The 19,041-nt window shown below is 41.1% G+C and overlaps 1 protein-coding gene across 1 annotated transcript; it reads left to right on the plus strand.

Moving 5' to 3' along the window:
- The first annotated feature begins 5,580 nt into the window (after positions 1 to 5,580).
- Positions 5,581 to 13,181, plus strand: eif2d (eukaryotic translation initiation factor 2D). The gene is made up of 15 exons (XM_055893021.1): positions 5,581 to 5,836; positions 8,760 to 8,950; positions 9,045 to 9,128; positions 9,221 to 9,311; positions 9,466 to 9,573; positions 10,472 to 10,719; positions 11,047 to 11,164; positions 11,314 to 11,359; positions 11,550 to 11,656; positions 11,751 to 11,909; positions 12,018 to 12,107; positions 12,301 to 12,396; positions 12,490 to 12,610; positions 12,721 to 12,895; positions 13,012 to 13,181. Exons 1-15 carry the CDS (start codon positions 5,781 to 5,783, stop codon positions 13,083 to 13,085), a joined length of 1,764 nt encoding a protein of 587 aa, XP_055748996.1. The 5' UTR covers positions 5,581 to 5,780; the 3' UTR covers positions 13,086 to 13,181.
- The last annotated feature ends 5,860 nt before the right edge of the window (positions 13,182 to 19,041 follow it).

A 19,041-nucleotide genomic window follows, 5' to 3' on the forward strand; every position in this document is an offset into this window, starting at 1 on the left:
CAATATTATTTTCCCAAAACTAGAATATGTTATGAACAGAGTGGACTAAGTGTTGTCAACTTTACCCTTTGACAAAGTTTTACAAAATCACGTTGTCTAGGTGTGCAAAGGCGAATTTAGTTATTTCACACGCGTAGTGCATAGGCCAATAGGATCTCGCTAGCTCGTGCTTGGCTCTGCCCACCTCGTTTGTTCTGCCCACTATGACTCATCTGTTCCAGTTGGAAACGTGGTCTCTTGTTTTAGTTATAAGAAATCTTTGCAGACGCTTTCCTTTCATTGACAAGATGTTATCGTGTCTTATCATGTCTTATCATGTCTTTGTCGCTTCTCTGTCTTTACAGGGTAGCTCCCCCTGCAAAAAAAATCCTCTGACTTCAGTATCGAATGGGCCAGACGTCACGACTTCGCAGTTGTTGATTTTCCCCCGACCCTCGCTTCCCATGACCTCACACTTGTAGCTCGAGGCTCGAATCATGGATTGGCAGTAATCAGAGTGCGGTCTCTGGACATGGTGGGCAAATTATCTAATTTCCCCAATAACAAAAACACATGTTGGTAGAGATAAAAGTAATACTTCTTCCAATATTTTAAACATGGGAAGATTGATCTTGGCTGAGCAAAGACCAGACAACAGATCTAATGGTAGTGATCAATGGTGCATGATCAACACATGAGGTATTATCACCACTGACCCACACAGTTGAGTGTATCTTTATTGTTAAAAAAAAACAATATAGGTTTAATCCCGTTCCTGTCTGCACAGTAAATTTCCCAGTGGGAGAATAAAGTTTGACATTACATTTTGACCTGACTTGATTGTACAGTGCAATCAATGTACAGTATGTCCCTCAGAGGCCTTTTTTTATACTCTCTCTCTCTCTCTCTCTCTCTCTCTCTCTCTCTCTCTCTCTCTCTCTCTCTCTCTCTCTCTCTCTCTCTCTCTCAATTCAATGGATTTATTGGCATGGGAAACATATGTTAACATTGCCAAAGCAAGTGAGTAGAAAATAAACAATACAAATTTGCAGTAAACATTACACTCACAGAAGTTCCAAAAGAATAAAGACATTTCAAATGTCATATTATGTATACATACAGTGTTGCAAACAGTGAAAGTACAAAAGGGAAAATAAATAAACATAAATATGGGTTGTATTTACAATGGTGTTTGCTCTTCACTGGTTTCCCTTTTCTTGTGGCAACAGGTCACACATTTTGCTGCTGTGATGGCACACTGGGGTATTTCACCCAGTAGATATGGGAGTTTATCACTGTGGTATTTCACCCAGAGTTTCTCAACTTGGATGTGTTTTCATATGCTTTGTGGATCTGTGTAATCTCAGGGAATGTGTCTTTACTATTGTCATACATTTGGCAGGAGGTTAGGAAGTGCAGCTCAGTTTCAACCTCATTTTGTGGGCAGTGTGCACATAGCCTGTCTTCTCTTGAGAGCCAAGTCTTCCTACGGTGGCCTCTCTCAATAGCAAGACTATGCTCACTGAGTCTGTACATAGTCACAGATTGTTTTTCATTTGGGGTCAGTCACAGTGGCCACTGTGTACTCTCTGTTTAGGGCCAAGTAGCATTCTAGTGTTCATTCAGATCAGGGACCCATGATGTAATCCCGTTACCATAATTATGTTACGAGGTGTAAATCCACTTCACTTACTGTAGTTGAAAAACCAAGAGATGTCATGTCAAGGTGTTATGTCATAGCTGACACCCGTCTTTCTGCAGATATATTTTAAACTAAATTCGGAGCCGAGATTTGTCGCAAAACAAATTGAGGGAGATTTTTCGGTAATTCTATTACCAAACTTTGCATCTGCACAGTTCTTCCAGTAAATGTTTTTGGACAAATTTAACATTTTGAAAACAATACATTTTAAAGTGAAAAAAACGGAGTCGCCGTGTAATTCCGTTACTATGGAATTGCCCTAATGCAAGTCAATAAAGTCCTTATCATCCTCGTTGGTCAGCTAACATCCCAATGGACCCAGGTTTCCTGATTTAAATATCACAATACAATTCCCTAACCGTGTCAAAGTTTTCCCCAAACACACTTGGAAACTTACGTTTGGTGTCAATTATCATATAAGGGTGATATTGAGAGCTTCAAGTTCCTTGGTGTCCACATCACCAATGAACTGTCATGGTCCAAACACACCAAGAGAGTCGTGAAGAGGGCACGACGGTGTCTATTCCCCCTCAGGAGACTGAAAAGATTTGGCATGGGTCCTCAGACGCTCAAAACGTTCTACAGCTGCACCATCGAGAGCATCCTGACTGGTTTCATCACCGCCTAGTATGGCTACTGCTAACCTCCGACTGCAAGGTACTACAGAGGGTAGTGTGTACGGCCCAGTACATCCCTGGGGCCAAGCTTCCTGCCATCCAGGACCTCTATACCAGGCAGTGTCAGAGGAAGGCCATAAAAATTGCCAAAGACTCCAGCCACCCTAGTCATTCACTGTTCTCTACTACCGCACTGCAAGCGGTATCAGATCGCCAAGTCTAGGTCCCCCTGCTGCTGCTCTCTGTTTATTGTCAATACATGGTCACCTTATCTCTACCTACATGTAGATATTATCTCGACTGACCAGTGCCCCCGCGCATTTACTCTGTGTGTGGGTGCCCCTTGTGTATAGCCTCATTGCTCTTATTTTATTGTTGCTTTTGAATTATTTGTTATTTTTCTATTTTATTTTTTACTTATTTATTGTTTATTTCAGTTTATTTTGTAAATAGTTTAACATATATTTTTTCTTAAATAATTGTTGGTTAAGGGCTTGTAAGTAAGCATTTCACTGTAAGATCTACACCTGTTGTATTAGGCGCATGTGACAAATACAATTTGATGCACTTTAAGAATTTCATATATATGTACACATACACACAGTTGAAGTCGGAAGTTTACATACACTTAGGTTGAAGTCATTAAAACTCGTTTATCAACCACGACACAGATGTCTTGTTAACAAACTATAGTTTTGGCAAGTCGGTGAGCACATCTACTTTGTGCATGACACAAGTAATTTTTCAAACAATTGTTTACAGACAGATTATTTAACTGATAATTCACTGTATCACAATTCCAGTGGGTGAGAAGTTTACATACACTAAGTTGACTGTGCCTTTAAACAGCTTTGAAAATTCCAGAAAATGAAGTCATGGCTTCAGAAGCTTCTGGTAGGCTAAACAATAGTACGCAAGTATAAACACCATGGGACCACGCAGCCGTAATACCGCTCAGAAAGGAGACACGCTCTGTCTCCTAGAGATGAACGTACTTTGGTGCGAAAAGTGCAAATCAATCCCAGAAGAACAGCAAAGGACTTTGTGAAGATGCTGGAGGAAACAAGTACAAAAGTATCTATATCCACAGCAAAACGAGTCCTATATTGAAATAACCTGAAAGGCCGCTCAGCAAGGAAGAAGCCACTGCTCCAAAATTGCCATAAAAAATCCAGACTACTGTTTGCAACTGCACATGAGGACAAAGATCGTACTCTTTCGAGAAATGTCCTCTGGTCTGATGAAACGAAAATAGAACTGTTTGGCCATAATGACCATCGTTATGTTTGGAGGAAAAATGGGGAGACTTGCAAGCCGAAGAACACCATCCCAACCATGAAGCACGGGGGCGGCAGCATCATGTTGTGGGGGTGCTTTTCTGCAGGAGGGACAGGTACACTTCACAAAATAGATGGCATCATGAGGGAAGAAAATTATGTGGATATATTGAAGCAACATCTCAAGACATCAGTCAGGAAGTTAAAGCTTGGTCACAAATGGGTCTTCCAAATGAACAATAACCCCAAGCATATTTCAAAGTTGTGGCAAAATAGCTTAAGGACAACAAAGTCAAGTTATTGGAGTGGCCATCACAAATCCCTGACCTCAATCCTATAGAAAATGTGTGGGCAGAACTGAAAAAGCGTGTGCGAGCAAGGAGGCCTACAAACTTGACTCAGTTACACCAGCTCTGTCAGGAGGAATGGGCCAAAATTCCCCCAATTTATTGTGGGAAGGTTGTGGAAGGCTACCCAAAATGTTTGACCCAAGTTAAACAATTGAATGGCAATGCTACCAAATACTAATTTAGTGTATGTAAACTTCTGACCCACTGGGAATGTGATGAAAAAAATAAAAGCTGATATAAATCACTCTCTCTACTATTATTCTGACATTTCACATTCTTAAAATAAAGTGGTGATCCTAACTGACTTAAGACAGGTAAATGTTTACTTGGATTAAATGTCAGGAATTGTGAATATATTTACAATTTCAACAGAAAAACTTTTCTCATTTTGTCAGGAACCATAAACTGGTATTGGTTGTGACCATTTTATTCGACAATACATGGATTTTACTCTGTTTGCCCAGAACACCTTCTACAGATGTATTCACATAAAACATAGAATTTTTGTTTAAAACTATATGAGAAACACAATGGGTTTTTGCATGATTTGGTTTATCTATCACATTAAGAAACAATTATTTTAATTCCTTAATCCATAAATATGGGCCTGTGCTGGCTGTGCAGGCTGTGCTTGTATTCCTGCACAGAGGCTACCGTCAAGAATTTAATTTATTGTATTTTTTTATATATAGTGCATTCGGAAAGAATTCAGACCCCTTCCCTTTAACCCCATTTTGTTACGTTCCAGCCTTATTCTAAAATTGATCAAATTTAATGATTTCCTCATCAATCTACACACAATACCCCACAATGACAAAGCAAAAACATGTTTCTAGTTTCTTTAGCAAATTTATAAAAAATTAAAAACAAATTCCTTATTTACATAAGTATTCAGACCCTTTTCTATGAGACTCGAAATAGAGCTCAGATGCATCCTGTTTCCATTCATCATCCTTGAGATGTTTCTACTACTTGATTGGAGTCCACCTGTGGTAAATTCAATAGATTGGACATGATTTGAAAAGGCACACACCTGTCTATGTAAGGTTCCACAGTTGACAGAGCATGTTAGAGCAAAAACCAAGCCACGAGGTCGAAGGATTTGTCCATAGAGCTCTGAGACAGGATTGTGCCGAGGCACTGATCTGGGGAAGGGTACCAACAAATTTCACAGCCGAGGCTGTGCAAGTAATCCTGTCGGTGGATGTTACTCCTTCACAGGACCCTGAGGCTGTGTAGGGATTTATTTTGGATAGTTAACTGTGTGGTTCAAGCCCTGAATGCTGATTGGCTGACAGTCGTATACCACGGGTATGATAAAGCATTTATTTTTATTGCTCTAATTACGTTGGTAACCAGTTTATAATAGCAATTCGGCAACTCGGGGGTTTGTGGTATATGGCCAATATACCACGGCTAAGGGCTGTATCCAGGCACTCTGCGTTGCGTCGTACATAAGAAAAAACGTTAACCGTTGAATATTGGCCATATACCACACCCCCTCGTGACAATTTGTTAAGTGGACTGATTGAAGTGGAATGGATTTAGTTAATTTTAGTGTTTAATTTTGTATGTCGTTTTTTTTAGTTTCTTATTAAAAACTCCGTCCAGCTGGTGGCGGTAATGCATTGATGCCAACCGCTGTTAAACCCCATCCTAGGAACAAACTAGCAGCAATGGCAGAGTCTTGTCGGACGTATTTTATGATGCACCAAAATGGACACGCTGTTTTCCATTTCTAGTGCTGTATTTTTATTTTTTTACGAATGAACTTGCGAAATGTGGGTTTGAACTTACTAAATATTTGAATACATCTCAGGAGTAAGAGCTTGAACTAACAACGGTAACGTATACGATGTTTTCGAAATCGTTCCGTGTCAAGTCCAACACAGTGATCAAAGGATCCGACAGGTGAGGAGAGTCCCTTGTTCCATTTGCCAGTTATAGACTGGCAGGGTAAAACCTTTTTAGGTTTATTTCTGTATATCACAGCAGGTATTTGTACTCGGTCAGCGGTTTCTACCTAGTTAAGTACAATACCATTGGAAATTAATGTTGACAGATTCCTAAAACTGAAGTTGAAAATTGTTTTGCTGCTTCCAGTTGAGACAACATTCAGATAAATAGCCCAATAGCACAGGTAACGTGTCCAAATCAATATCCAATATGCAGAAACAGTTCGTGATATTGAAGACTTAAAATGTACCATCTACACATACATGGGAATAAATAGTAACCGTATTACTTGTATTTATTAACTGCACACACACACACACCAAAACTGTCTACTGGTTTTGGTTTTAATACGTTCCAGTTGTCAATAGGAACAACATCCTCTATTCACTTCCCGATGAACAGTCACCCATTCAGTGTATACGTCAATACTATTCTCAGAGGCGAGAATTCACTGGTATTTACAGTGCATTCAGAGATTGATTCAGACCCCTTGACTTTTTCCACATGTTACATTACAGCCTTATTTCAAAATTGATTAAATTACATATTTTCCTCAATCTACACACAATACCCCCACAATGACAGAGAAAACCAGTTGAGACATTTCAGCAAATGTATTAAAAATAAACATACCTTATTTACGTAAGTATTCAGACCCTTTGCGATGAGACTTGAAATTGAGCTCAGGTGCATCCTGTTAACATTGATCATCCTTGAGATGTTTCTACAACTTGGAGTCCACCTGTGGCAAATTCCATTGCTTAGCCATGACTTGGAAAGGCACACCTGTCTATATATAAGGTCCCACAGTTGACAGTGCATGTCAGAGCAAAAACCACGACATGAGGTCAAAGGAATTGTCTGTAGAGCTCCGAGACAGGATTGTGTCGAGGCACAGATCTGGGGAAGGGTACCAAAACATTTCTGCTACATTGAAGTTCCCCAAGAACACAGTGACCTCCATCATTCTTAAATTGAAGAAGTTTGGAACCACCAAGACTCTTCCTAGAGCTGGCCGCTGGGCTAAACTGAACAATCGGGGGAGAAGGGTCTTGGGTCAGGGAGGTGACCACGAACCCGATGGTCACCCTGACAGAGCTCCAGAGTTCCTCTGTGGAGATGGAAGAACTTTCCCGAAGGACAACCATCTCTGCAGCACTCCACCAATCAGGCCTTTATGGTAGAGTGGCCAGATGGAAGCCACTCCTCAGTAAAAGGCACACGACATCCCACTTGGAGTTTGCCAAAAGGTACCTAAAGGACTCTCAGACCATAAGAAACAAGATTCTCTGGTCCGACAACTGTGATTGAACTCTTTGGCCTGAATGCCTAACGTCACGCCTGGAGGAAACCACGCATCATCCCTACAGTGAAGCATGGTGGTGGCAGCATCATGCAGTGGGCATGGGACTGGGAGACTAGTCGGGGTCAAGGGAAAGATAAATAGAGCAAAGTACAGAGAGCCTTGATGAAAACGTGATCCAGAGTGCTCGGAACCTCAGACTGGGGGGAAGTTTCACCTTACAACAGGACAACAACCCTAAGCACACAGCCAAGACAACGCAGGAGTGGCTTCGGACAAGTTTCCGAATATCCTTGAGTGGCCCAGCCAGAGCCCGGACTTGAACCCGATCGAATATCTCTGCATCGATGCTCCCCATCCAACTTGACAGATCTTCAGAGGATCTGCAGAGAAGCATGAGAGAGACTCCCCAAATACAGGTATGCCAAGCTTGTAGCGTCATACCCAAGAAGACTCGTGGCTGTAATCGCTGCCAACGTTGCTTCAACAAAGTACTTTGTAAAAGGTCTGAATACTTATGTAAATGTGATATTTTCAGTTTATTTTCAATGCATTTGCAGAAATGTCTATGAAATGTCATTATGGGGTATTGTGTGTAGATTGAGGACACTTATTTCATCCATTTTAGAATAAGGCTGTAATGTAATTAAATGTGGAAAAAGACAAGGGGTCTGAATACTTCACGGATGCAATGTATAGTCAATGGACAAATTGATTCTCAATTGCAGTACGTACGGTTCTTGAAACCTAAAGACCTCTACTTTTATATCACATCAAAATATACACTTACTGGACACTTTTTAACTGTTTTTAACACAATTGCAGCCGACAGTGTTTTTCAGTGACCACACGTTTGTGGCGTCAGTCTTCCGTTTACACACAGGTGTTTGGAGATGCAGAAATCTAATTAGCGCTGGTATGCCTGTCTTCCATCTCTTTTCTGTGAACAAGTGCTGTAACGTGGACATATGGTCGTGTGGTAACCCTATGAAGGTGTGTAGTAATTAAACATTTTGTATAAAAAAAATTCTCACTGATATAAGGAACACAATCTTTAATGTTTCCAAAACAGTACTGGAAGGGATGCCTGTTCACATTTAGAGAAAGCGTCGGGGCTCTTAACAAAAGTCCCCCATGAAATGCGTATTGAGCCCCCTTCATCAATAGACGCTAATGATAGTTAGCGTCTACGATTAGTGTAGATGGGTACCCATCTGCTATTATTAGCAACGCTGGAGTATTTACACTGCAGCGTTGCTCGCTATTGTATTGGGTTGCACAAAAACTATCGGTGGGAAGCCTGAAGTTAAATCAAATTCCAACTTACTGTGCCGGTAGCCCGAAGGCCGGCAGATTGCGACAAAGCGACAAAATATCACCATCTGCCAGCCTTTGGGCTACAGAAGATTATTGCATACATCTAGGTTTTGGATATATGACCTGTTCCATTTCCTACTCCACAACTAAGATGCAGGTGGTGGTTGTAATTCAGTTATTATAGGCTTGTGGAAATGAAAGCATAACATTTCCTGAAAACTATTTCAGATAATATTTCATATCACCTCTCACCTTTAGGAGGAAGCTGAAAGCTGACTTATCCACAGCCTTTCCCTCTCTGTCTGTGGAGGAACTATCCGAGTTGGTCCCAAACAAGGAGGAGCTGAATGTGGTGAAGATTTATGCCCACAAGGGAGATGCAGTGACCCTCTACGTGCTTCATAAGAACCCAGTGTTCTTTGAGCTGGAGAAATGCCTCTATCCCACAGGTAGGGTTACAGTCAAGTGGTAGAGGCACTGACCATATAATTCCGGGAAAAAAAGTGAATTCTTGACTGTACAGTGTGTCTTGTTGTTTTTCAGTGTATACGCTTTGGCATTATCCCCATGTCTTGCCAACATTCACAACTTGGCCTCCAGTGCTACAGAAGCTGGCTGGAGGGGCAGGTGAGGTCTTATGTAAAACCTGGACTAATATTAATCAATGTATCAGTCATTAACATGTATTCTGAAACTCTATCCTCCCTGCTCCTCCACAGATCTCATGCTGCCTGGAGTGGTGGTGCCTCTAAGTGGTCTCCCAGAGGTGAAGAAGGGGGACTGCTGTGCTGTTAAAGTTGTTAGCAACAGGTAGGGCTAAGCCATACATCCAGCAGGAAGTTGATCGACTAAAGCCGTTTTTGTGGTCACTAATTGGCTGTTACCGCTGTCTATAATGAACACGTTGACAATGGCAGGCTTCATATTCTTTCTCACAACGTCCTGGTTGTTTGTTTGTTTCCAGGGCTCCCATGGCAGTGGGCACTGCCACCATGTCCAGTGCTGAGATGAGGAGCTCGGGCATGAAGGGCAGAGGGGTGACAGTCCTCCACACCTACATGGACAGCCTGTGGTGAGTGCCTGGTCAACCTCAACACACACACTAAAGCATGGTCAGACGGTCAATTGCTATAACCCTGACATATTTGTTTGTCAATAGCTAGTTTTTCATCCAGTTGGGGACAGATTTTCATGTGAATATTCTAAAATCCACATAAAGAAAATGTGTATTTGGTGCGTTTCCACCCAACGAACGTGTTGGGTGATGACGTAGTGCAAACCAAAAAAAAATATATATATATACGTGATGACATAGTGCAAACAAAACTGTCTTTCTTGCTTAAGTTTTCATGTAACAAATAAAAACCTAAAGTTCCATCGCATTTTCAACTCTACCGATAGTTTTGTCACAAACTGTTGCATTGAATAGCCTCCTCTGGCCTTGGCATGTGTGCTCTAGCAGATACAGTGCGGGTAGGCTGGTCTACATGATGATATTATTATGGATAAGGGCGAGAAGAATGTTTTTATGTGTGAAATGGTACTCCAGCATCATTCAGCAGGTCACCAGGATACGACCATTGATATTTATTGGGAAAGGGTCATCAAGATCACAGTGCACTTTCACCACCCTGTGAAGTCTGTGGCCTAGTAAACTGTATGGTTTCCCCGAGTCATAGTCGGAGGACCACCACCATATAATCACGTGACTCCAAAGTCTACTTCGATATGATATCAATATTTGTGCATAAAGTCGTTTCCACCACCATTTATTGCATAATTAATTTTAGACACAAAAAGATCTCACCATGTCGAACGAACAGATTATCTGTCGACATTTACAAAATTGTAACGAAACTTCCTGTTTCCATCACAGCTGCCGTGATTTTAATTTTTATACGGTATGACTTTACTCGCATAAAAACTGTGGATGGAAACCTGGTTAGTGTTACACTTTCTTTCTTTTTTAGGGCATTTGGAGACAAGTCTGGTCCTCCCTCCATTCCTGATGTGGACACTGAGGGTGTCGAGGCAATGTATGGAGAAGAAGAGGAGGATGATGAGGCAACAGAGGGGGGTGAAGAGGAACCGTGTCCCAACTCTGATGGTGACAAGGCCACAGATGCCCCCTGTCCTGGTATCCAGGAGCTCAGCCTGGCTGACAGGGAGGAGGGGGAGCATGGGAAAGAGGAAGGAGAAGACCCGAGAAGCCCACAAGGTAGCTATTACTGCTCAACTGGAGATCCAGGGAGAGGAGAGTTTGGCATTTATTTAATGTGTCCATGTGTTTGGGTCTAAGGGAATTGAGAAGAGTTCTGGTTTTCTTTGCTCTAGTATTCTGTCAATATGTAATTCCATCACAATTACATTGTCCTTCATAAATCAAAATCCTTAAAACAGAGATTGATGGCAAACATATTTGATTTTAAGTGTCTTTCTTTGAAAGCAGTTATCTTATTGCATGAGTCATGAATTGACAAACAAAAAGAGACAATTACAGTATATATCACAAACTTGCATCTCAAACATAGTCCTCTCCTTACAGAGCAGATGGATGCCCTGCTACTGCAGTGTTTCCTCCAGGCGCTCAAGAGCAAAGTGAAGAAGTCAGAGCTCCCCCTGCTGACCAGTAGCTTCCTGCGCATCCACATGTTCTCCTGCTGGTAAACACTACTCGGGGACATTGAGTTTCCCACTAACATCAGTGCATAAGTGCAAAAGAGTTCTGTGCATCTGGCCTATCTCAAGTTAGGATTCTGCTTAAAAGAAGTAGCTTTGAATTGAACACTCATATGAATTGTTGTTTTTACAGTCCAAGTGGAAAGCAACTTGACATCAAGAAATCAAGCTATAAAAAGGTAACCCCTGTCTTAGAATAAGAGTGGACCTTGACTAAACTTATAAAATACATCTCATTTCATAATGCTATGATGTTTCTAATAAACTTGAATTTTGGAGACAGGATGGCAAAACCCAGACATTTTTAATTTGACTATCCATCAATGATCACTGAATTATCCTTTTAAATCCTAAATGTTTTGTCCCCAGTTATCCAAGTTCCTTCAGTGCATGCAGCAGCAGCACAGCCTGGTGAGGGTGAAGGAGCTGAGTAAAGGGGTGGAGAGCATTGTAGAGGTTGACTGGAAGAACCCAGAGTGAGTATAGCCTCTTCCACCTACGACATTTATGAAGGGGCTTGAGATTAGCAATAGTGAAGTGTTTTACTAGAGTCTTTTCTGCTGCATCTAGACTGCGCTCCTTCCGCACCCCAAAGGATCCTGGGATAGAGGAGGCCTCAGTGGAGGTGGGAGGAGCAGAGGGGGAGAAGCCCTACCATCCCCCTGAGATCACTACCCTCTACAGTGTGTCCTCTCGTCTGGAGCCTCTGTTTCAAGATGCCAAGAAGAGGTGAGTCTGGGTACATGCCTGCAAGCGTTAGTGTGTTTGTAGTCTTTAAAAAATAAAAAATATTTTTTTTTTTGTGTTATACTGACATGTATGTGCTCTCTCTCAAAGGAAAGGAACAGTTCTCCAACCATCGGAAGTGAGAGCAATCATCACAGATTATGTGAAGAGGAATGAGCTGGTGGATGAAAATAATAAAAAGTGAGATTGCGTGGATTCAAAGCGTTCACTTTCATTCGTTATTTGAGACATGATTTTATGATCTGAGACGTTCAATATCCAGTTGTTTGGGAGATGCACTGCCAGCGCAAATATGCCCCAAGAGAGTATCTTGTTCAAGGTGATAGCTATCCACAATCCTATATTAACACAGTCTGTGTGAACTCTCCACCAGTTATGTCATCATTAACCCGATCCTATGTGACTGCCTACTGGAGAAGTCAGAGTACCAGGAGGTGGAGGCACTCAAGTGGGATGACCTCTTCAGCAGGTAAACGGCTGTGGGTAGTGAAACATTGGCCTGAAGTCATGCTGCATCACTGGCCTTGGATTATGACTCAACACCACCATCTTGTGTCCACAGGACGCTATACAAAATGCAGCACTGCCACCAGCTGGTGTTCCCTGGCCAGCCACCCATAGTAAAGAAGGGCCACATTGAGCCCATAGACATCTCTGTGGCCTCCAGGGGCTCCAACAAGAAGGTACACCCATGACAACATGTTTACGAACTCATGTTTTAAAGCAACACTCCTCAATCTTTGTGATTTTAATCAAATATCCTTCCGTCCGTCCCTTTCTCCCTTCTCTTTAGGTGACAATGATAAAGAACCTGGAGGTGTATGGTCTGGACCCCATGGCTGTGTCAGTCGCCCTGCAGCACAGAGTCCAAGCCAGCTCAGCCCTGAACCCGGTCCCCGGCTCCAAGGACCGAGTCCTGGTCCAAATACAGGGAAACCAGGTCCAGCAAGTCTGCAAACTTCTACTAGGTTCGCAAATATGTCCTATTGGGAACCTCAGTCTTGTAATGTCTTGATTCCGGCTCTTGATTTTACAGGTGTTTATGTACATAATTTCTAAGGCTTTTTCACACTTTATTTTGCAGATAAGTATCAAATTCCCGGCAAGTACATCCAGGGACTAGACAACAAAGTTCCGAAGCCTGGGAGGAAGAAATAATAGAACTTCAATATTTCATCGACAAGTATGTATAGATGTGCAAAAAAGCCCAATAACAAATTGTTTATCATTCATGAAATAAAGGCTACTCCAGGATTTGGCTAAATTGGGTGTTATTAATGTTACGTGATGTCTGTTCAGTAAGAATACACTACACAGTTAGAATATGACCTGGCCAAGCATCACCTTCTGGGTCTATGGGTGGGGTTAACAATACCTGACATTGGGCCTTCTGTGACCATGGTTGCTTATGACAAAATGACCAAGTAATTAAAATATGACCGCCCTGTGTTCCGTAGAAACGGCGCTCATTAACGACACAATGCCCCGAATTTCTTTGACAGAATTACCAGGCTGAGAAAGTGAAGCAAGTCTCTGACTTGCATCCAGGCTAACATTGTGCTCTCTGTAGCCTTAAAATGAGGACACCCGTTTCATTGAATAGGCCTTATTATTGTACATATAACAAATTGGTAAGGAATGGGTTGATATTATTTTAGGATCTTTATTCATAAAAAAAAAAGAAATTATGCTGATATGAAGCAGAGATTTTGCCCTACATGTATCTGATGTGATAACAGTTACAGAACCAGTACTTCTAACAACCTACACTTTGTCAGAGAAGTTATTGCATTCTGTCTGTCACTATTGAATTGTGTGTGTGGACACTTACATGTAGCATCCCACACCGAGTCATTCAGTAGAAAATGTAGTCTAAGCAGATGTCTGCAAAATCAGTAGCTAAGCAGTAAATGTCATATTTACACTTTTGGAAGATTTTAATCATGGTAAAATACTGTGGTCGAGATGGAGCGTTGCACCAAAACCTGCCATCACATAGTTCTGTAATTGAGTCACTGGTGAATTTCCATCAGAGGCTTTACACAGAGGTGAAAAGTTATCAGATTAAATAGATATCTTATTATTATACATGATCAGATTAAATAGATGGCTTTGATTTCCTTAAAAAAAAAAAAAACATTTGTCATTAAAATGTATTGGTAATGTCCGTCCAAATGTGGTAGTTTAAAGCAAAACATGTATAGCCCATTTGAAAAAGAAAAATATTTTCATATTGAAGAATTGTATTAAAATTTGAGTCACAATATAAGCGCATTTAATACAATACTAACTAACATGTTTTAAATGCCTTTGGCCCAATTCTATACAGTATATTTCATATTTACAGTGCGTAGTGAAGTTCTACACCCCTTGCACAGTTCACATTTTGCGGCCTTTAAAATTAAATCTAAAACGGATTACATTTTATATTTTTCCTACCGATCTACGTTACATTCTCAAAGTGAAGGAAAATGTGAAAATGTTCCCAAAAAATATTTAAATGGAACAGCTGTCAATCATTTTGAATAAGATTCCACAAACCTTGCACAACTCTTAGGGTAACATACAGGTAATTGCCAAAATAAAATAAATACCAACATAAATTATGTTAATAGGGTGTTGGCCCACCATGAACTGCCAGAACAGCTTCAATGCGCCTCTGGATCTCTATTGTAGGGATGCGACGCCATACTTCCACAAAATGCTCTCAGGCCCTAAGCATGATGAGATTTTATTTGATTACTTAATTCAGGAACCACACCTGTGTTGAAGTTTTTGTCAATTGCTGTAGTTCAGTAAATTTGGTTGGGAATCATTGGACAGCAATATTCAAACATTGTCTCAGATTTGTTTAAGTAGCTTAAAGTCAAGACTGAGACTGGACCGTTCAGGAACACTCAACACCTCTTGGAAATGCATTCTGGTGTGTCTCTGGCATACAAATGTGTGTAATTGTCCTGCAGAAAACCTAATCCTGGGAGAGATTTTCAGAAGACTGAGTATGGTTTTCCTCTAAGTTTTTACCTGGGCTCTGCTCTGTTATTTATTTTGATCCTGACAAACTCCCCAGCTCGAAGTAAGCAATCACACAGCATCTGATGGAGACAAACAGGTCGAGTGGTGAGTGAGGTGAGCCCCTCTCCTCCATAAAGGGAGTCACTCGCCCGCCCAACTGGTCATTCTCGCCTGTCTTCCTTGCGGAAGTTGACTGCGTACACTAAAGCGCTTTTCAACTCGACTGGATTTCTGTTTTTCTTACTGAACCGTTCTCAGGAGAACCGTGAGGTTAACACTGCCAAATGTAGGACTTCAACTTGAAAGGTTTTGCTTAGAATAGAATTAATTTTCTACTCGTCAGTCTCCGTTTAGCTAGCATCACACGGCTTGCTATTGGTATTAGTTTAGTCATCTCCGCCGCAAGGCTTTAGCCAACCAGCTGCAAGGCTAGCTAACAAAGGACTAGCATTCGCCGCAAGGCAAGCTAACCGTACTAGTACTACACAGCAACGGTAGTGTTGCTAGCTCCTAACTCTCGCCTAGCTAGCTAGAAATGACACTAAAAAGATTAGCTCTTGCCGTAAGGCTTACCTAACGCGGGTAACTCGCCGGAAGGCTAGCTACCCCAAACTAGCTTTTTCACCCGCAAGTGAAAACTTGCTAACTCGCATTTAGGCTAGGGCTGGGCGGAATAAGAATATTTTTAAGATAAATACACAACAGAGGATGATAGGACTTTAAACTAGAGTACTAAATATAGTATACCTATTTACCTCCCCCTGATTTGCTTTGGAGTTTGTGGTTATTGAAGAAAAAAAAAATATATACCTGTATTCATTCATGGGCTGGTTTGGATTTTCATGTTTGATTTGTTTCCATAATTATTTAAATCTGTTTTTATAGCCAGCAAGAAACTGCTAAAAACTGAGAACTGTTGTACTTGCTAGCACAAGTCACCTTCGGGAGGGCAACCATGCCAAATAGATAGTTCTCAGTTGTCTTACTACCTCTAGTGGTGAAAGTAAGAACTGTATTTGAAGATAAATGCACGGCCCCCAAAAAATTATAGGCATACTAACACAAAAAAAATTGTGTAAATGATAACACATTGTAAAAATATAACTATGCAAATGGAAAACCATTGGTCGAGTACCATAGTTGGTCTACAAAAGAGGATTTTGATTCCTATGCAATGTTCTACAAATAAGACAACTGACAGTGAAGTATTGTCCTACTTATTTTTGGTTGAAGTTTGGTTGAACAGTATAAAGGAATCAGGATGGATAAAGCCCACATTAAAACCAATTAGAATTAAGTTGCCATCCTAGGGTCATGCACGTCCCTAAAAGCATACTTAGAACGTTTTATTATTCAGAAATGTCAAGTGAGAAATACTGTAATATGATATTTGGGCCATATCGCCCAGCCCTACGTTCACCGTATCGTGTTGACTAGACTGATCACCCTAGCTTCACAGCTCGACTGTCGAGAGACACATTTTGTTTGTTGAGAGACAAGGGAAGCCCACGCTTCTCTCCGGCTAGCAATATGCTAACTAGCTAGGCTAGTGCCATGAGCCCTGTGGTGGTCAGAGAGATAGCCGTGTGGCTCAACTTGTCTAGACTCTGTTTTTTCAAAGTATTTATAGAGCAAGTTGTGTTGTGCCTTTTTAAGTGTCAGAGTAATGGCCAGCTCGCTGTCAGGATCAAAATAAATATAATAGATGCAAAGGTAAAAAGTTAAAGGAAAGGTGTCGTAGTCTTCTCAAATACCTAACCCTGTGATAAAGTTGTATTTTTCAGCAGGACAATTACACATTTTAATGCTGAAGACAGACCAGTATGACTTTCCAAGAGGTGTTGAGGGTTCCTGAATGGTCCTGACATGAAAATATGCTTGAAAATCAGGGAAGGTTTGAAAACTGCCTTCCATCAATGATTCCCAAGAAAATATACTGAGCTTGAGCAATTTTGACAAACAATTGATATATAGTACACTTGGAAAGTTTTCAGACCCCTTGACTTTTACCACATTTTATTACTTTACAGCCTTATTCTAAAATTGATAATTCTTTTTTTTTTTTTTATTATCAATCTACACATAATAGCCCATAATAGAGCAAAACAGGTTTAGACATTTTAGCAAATTTATAAAAAATACAACTGAAATATCACATTTACATAAGAATTCAGACCCTTTGCTCAGTACTTTGTTGAAGCACCTTTGGCAGCGATTACAGCCTTTACTCTTCTTGGCTACAAGCTTGGCACACCTGTATTTGGGGAGTTTCTCCCATTCTTCTCTGCATATCCTCACAAGCTCTTTCAGGTTGGATGGGTACCGTCGCTGCACAGCTATTTGATCGCGTTCAAGTCCGGGCTCTGGCTGGGCCACTCAAGAACATCCAGAGACTTGTCCCGAAGCCACTCCTGTGTTGTCTTGGCTGTGTGCTTAGGGTCGTTGTCCTGTTGGAAGGTGAACCTTTGCCCCAGTCTGAGGTCTTAATCTGCTCCAGAGCACTTTTCATCAAGGATCTCTGTACTTTGCTCCGCTCATCTTTCCTTCCATCCTGACTCGTCTCCCAGTCCCTGCCGCTGAGAAACATCCCCACACCATGATGCTGCCACCACCGTGCTTCACTGTAGGGATGGTGCCAGGTTCCCTCCAGACGTGACTCTTGGCATTCAGGCCAAGAAGTTCGATTTTGGTTTCATCAGAAAAGAGAATCTTGTTTTTCAGTCCTTTTAGGTGCCTTTTGGCAAATTCCAAGCGAGCTGTCGTGCCTTTTATTGAGGAGTAGCTTCTGTCTGGCCACTCTACCATAGCGGCCTGATTGGTGGAGTGCTGCAGCGATAGTTGTCCTTCTGGAAGGTTCTCCCATCTCCACAGAGGAACTCTGGAGCTCTCTGAGTGACCATCGGGTTCTTGGTCTTCTCCCTGACCAAGGCCCTTCTCCCCTGAGTGCTCAGTTTGGCCGGGCGGCAAGCTCTAGGATGTGTCTGGTGGAGGCCACTGTGTTCTTCGGGACCTTCAATGCTGCAGAAATGTTTGGTACCTTTCCACTGATCTGTCTCAACACAATCCTGTCTCGGAGCTCTATGGACAATTTCCTTGAACCTCATGGCTTGGTTTTAGCTCTGACATGCACTGTCAACTGTGGGACCTTGTATAGACAGGTGTGTGCCTTTCCAAATCATGTCCAATCAATTGAATTTACCACAGGTGGACTCGAAGTTGTAGAAACAATTCAAGGATGATCAATGGAAACAGGATGCTCCTGAACTGGATTTTGAGTCTCTAGCAAAGGGTCTGAATACTTATGTAAATAAAGTATTTCTGTAACAAAAAATATATAAATGTGCAAAAATGTCTAAACCTGTTTTTGCCTTGTCATTATGGGGTATTGTGTGTAGATTGATCAGGAAAATATGTATTTAATACATTTTAGAATAAGGCTCTAATGTAACAAAATGTGAAAAAAGTTAAGGGGTCTGGATACTTTCCAAATGCACTGTATGCTCCAAAAGAGTTGTGAGAATCTTATTCAAAATTATTCACAGCTGCAATAGCTGCCAACACTGCTTCCACCAATTAACTCTGGGGTGTGAAAACAAGTCATTGCATTTTTTATTAGAACATTTTTCTATAATTTATTTGACTTAAATGTGGAGTAGATTGTATACGTTGGTAGAAAAAAAATGTAGTCACTTTCTAGATTTGCATTTTAATGCAGCAAAATGTGAAAGCTGAGCAGTACTAGACCAGACAACCTGGAAAAAGTTTTCAAGGTTGTTTTTTACAGGTTGTCATCCATGCTAGATCAAACAATTACGGGGTGGTGTGCAAACATGCTAAATTGCTGCTGAATGGAAATGTGGTTAGTTATGAAAATCCTGTGGTTGAAATTTCATCCTCTAAACAACAGTTAACATTGATTACTTTTTTTCCAAAGTCAATGTATTTTCCATGTACTTTCCACATCACAATGCGTTGACAAATACCCTTGATTCAACCATTTTGTGCCCAATACACAGAAAAGCATATTTTCCATCGTTTTACTCAAACCTGGGAATTAGCACACAAAAATACCTTCCTCTTAGAAAATCACTTCTCAATA

The sequence above is a fragment of the Salvelinus fontinalis genome, chromosome 31 (genome assembly GCF_029448725.1).
Source record: "Salvelinus fontinalis isolate EN_2023a chromosome 31, ASM2944872v1, whole genome shotgun sequence".
Lineage (NCBI taxonomy): Eukaryota > Metazoa > Chordata > Actinopteri > Salmoniformes > Salmonidae > Salvelinus > Salvelinus fontinalis.

Excerpts from the sequence above, each read along its gene's own strand:
- eif2d (XM_055893021.1), top strand. The coding sequence starts at position 5,781 with ATGTTTTCGAAATCGTTCCGTGTCAAGTCCAACACAGTGATCAAAGGA. Across the intron at positions 11,910-12,017 it reads TTTCAAGATGCCAAGAAGAG|GAAAGGAACAGTTCTCCAAC; the intron begins GTGAGTCTGGGT and ends TCTCTCTCAAAG. Across the intron at positions 12,611-12,720 it reads CCAGGGGCTCCAACAAGAAG|GTGACAATGATAAAGAACCT; the intron begins GTACACCCATGA and ends CCTTCTCTTTAG.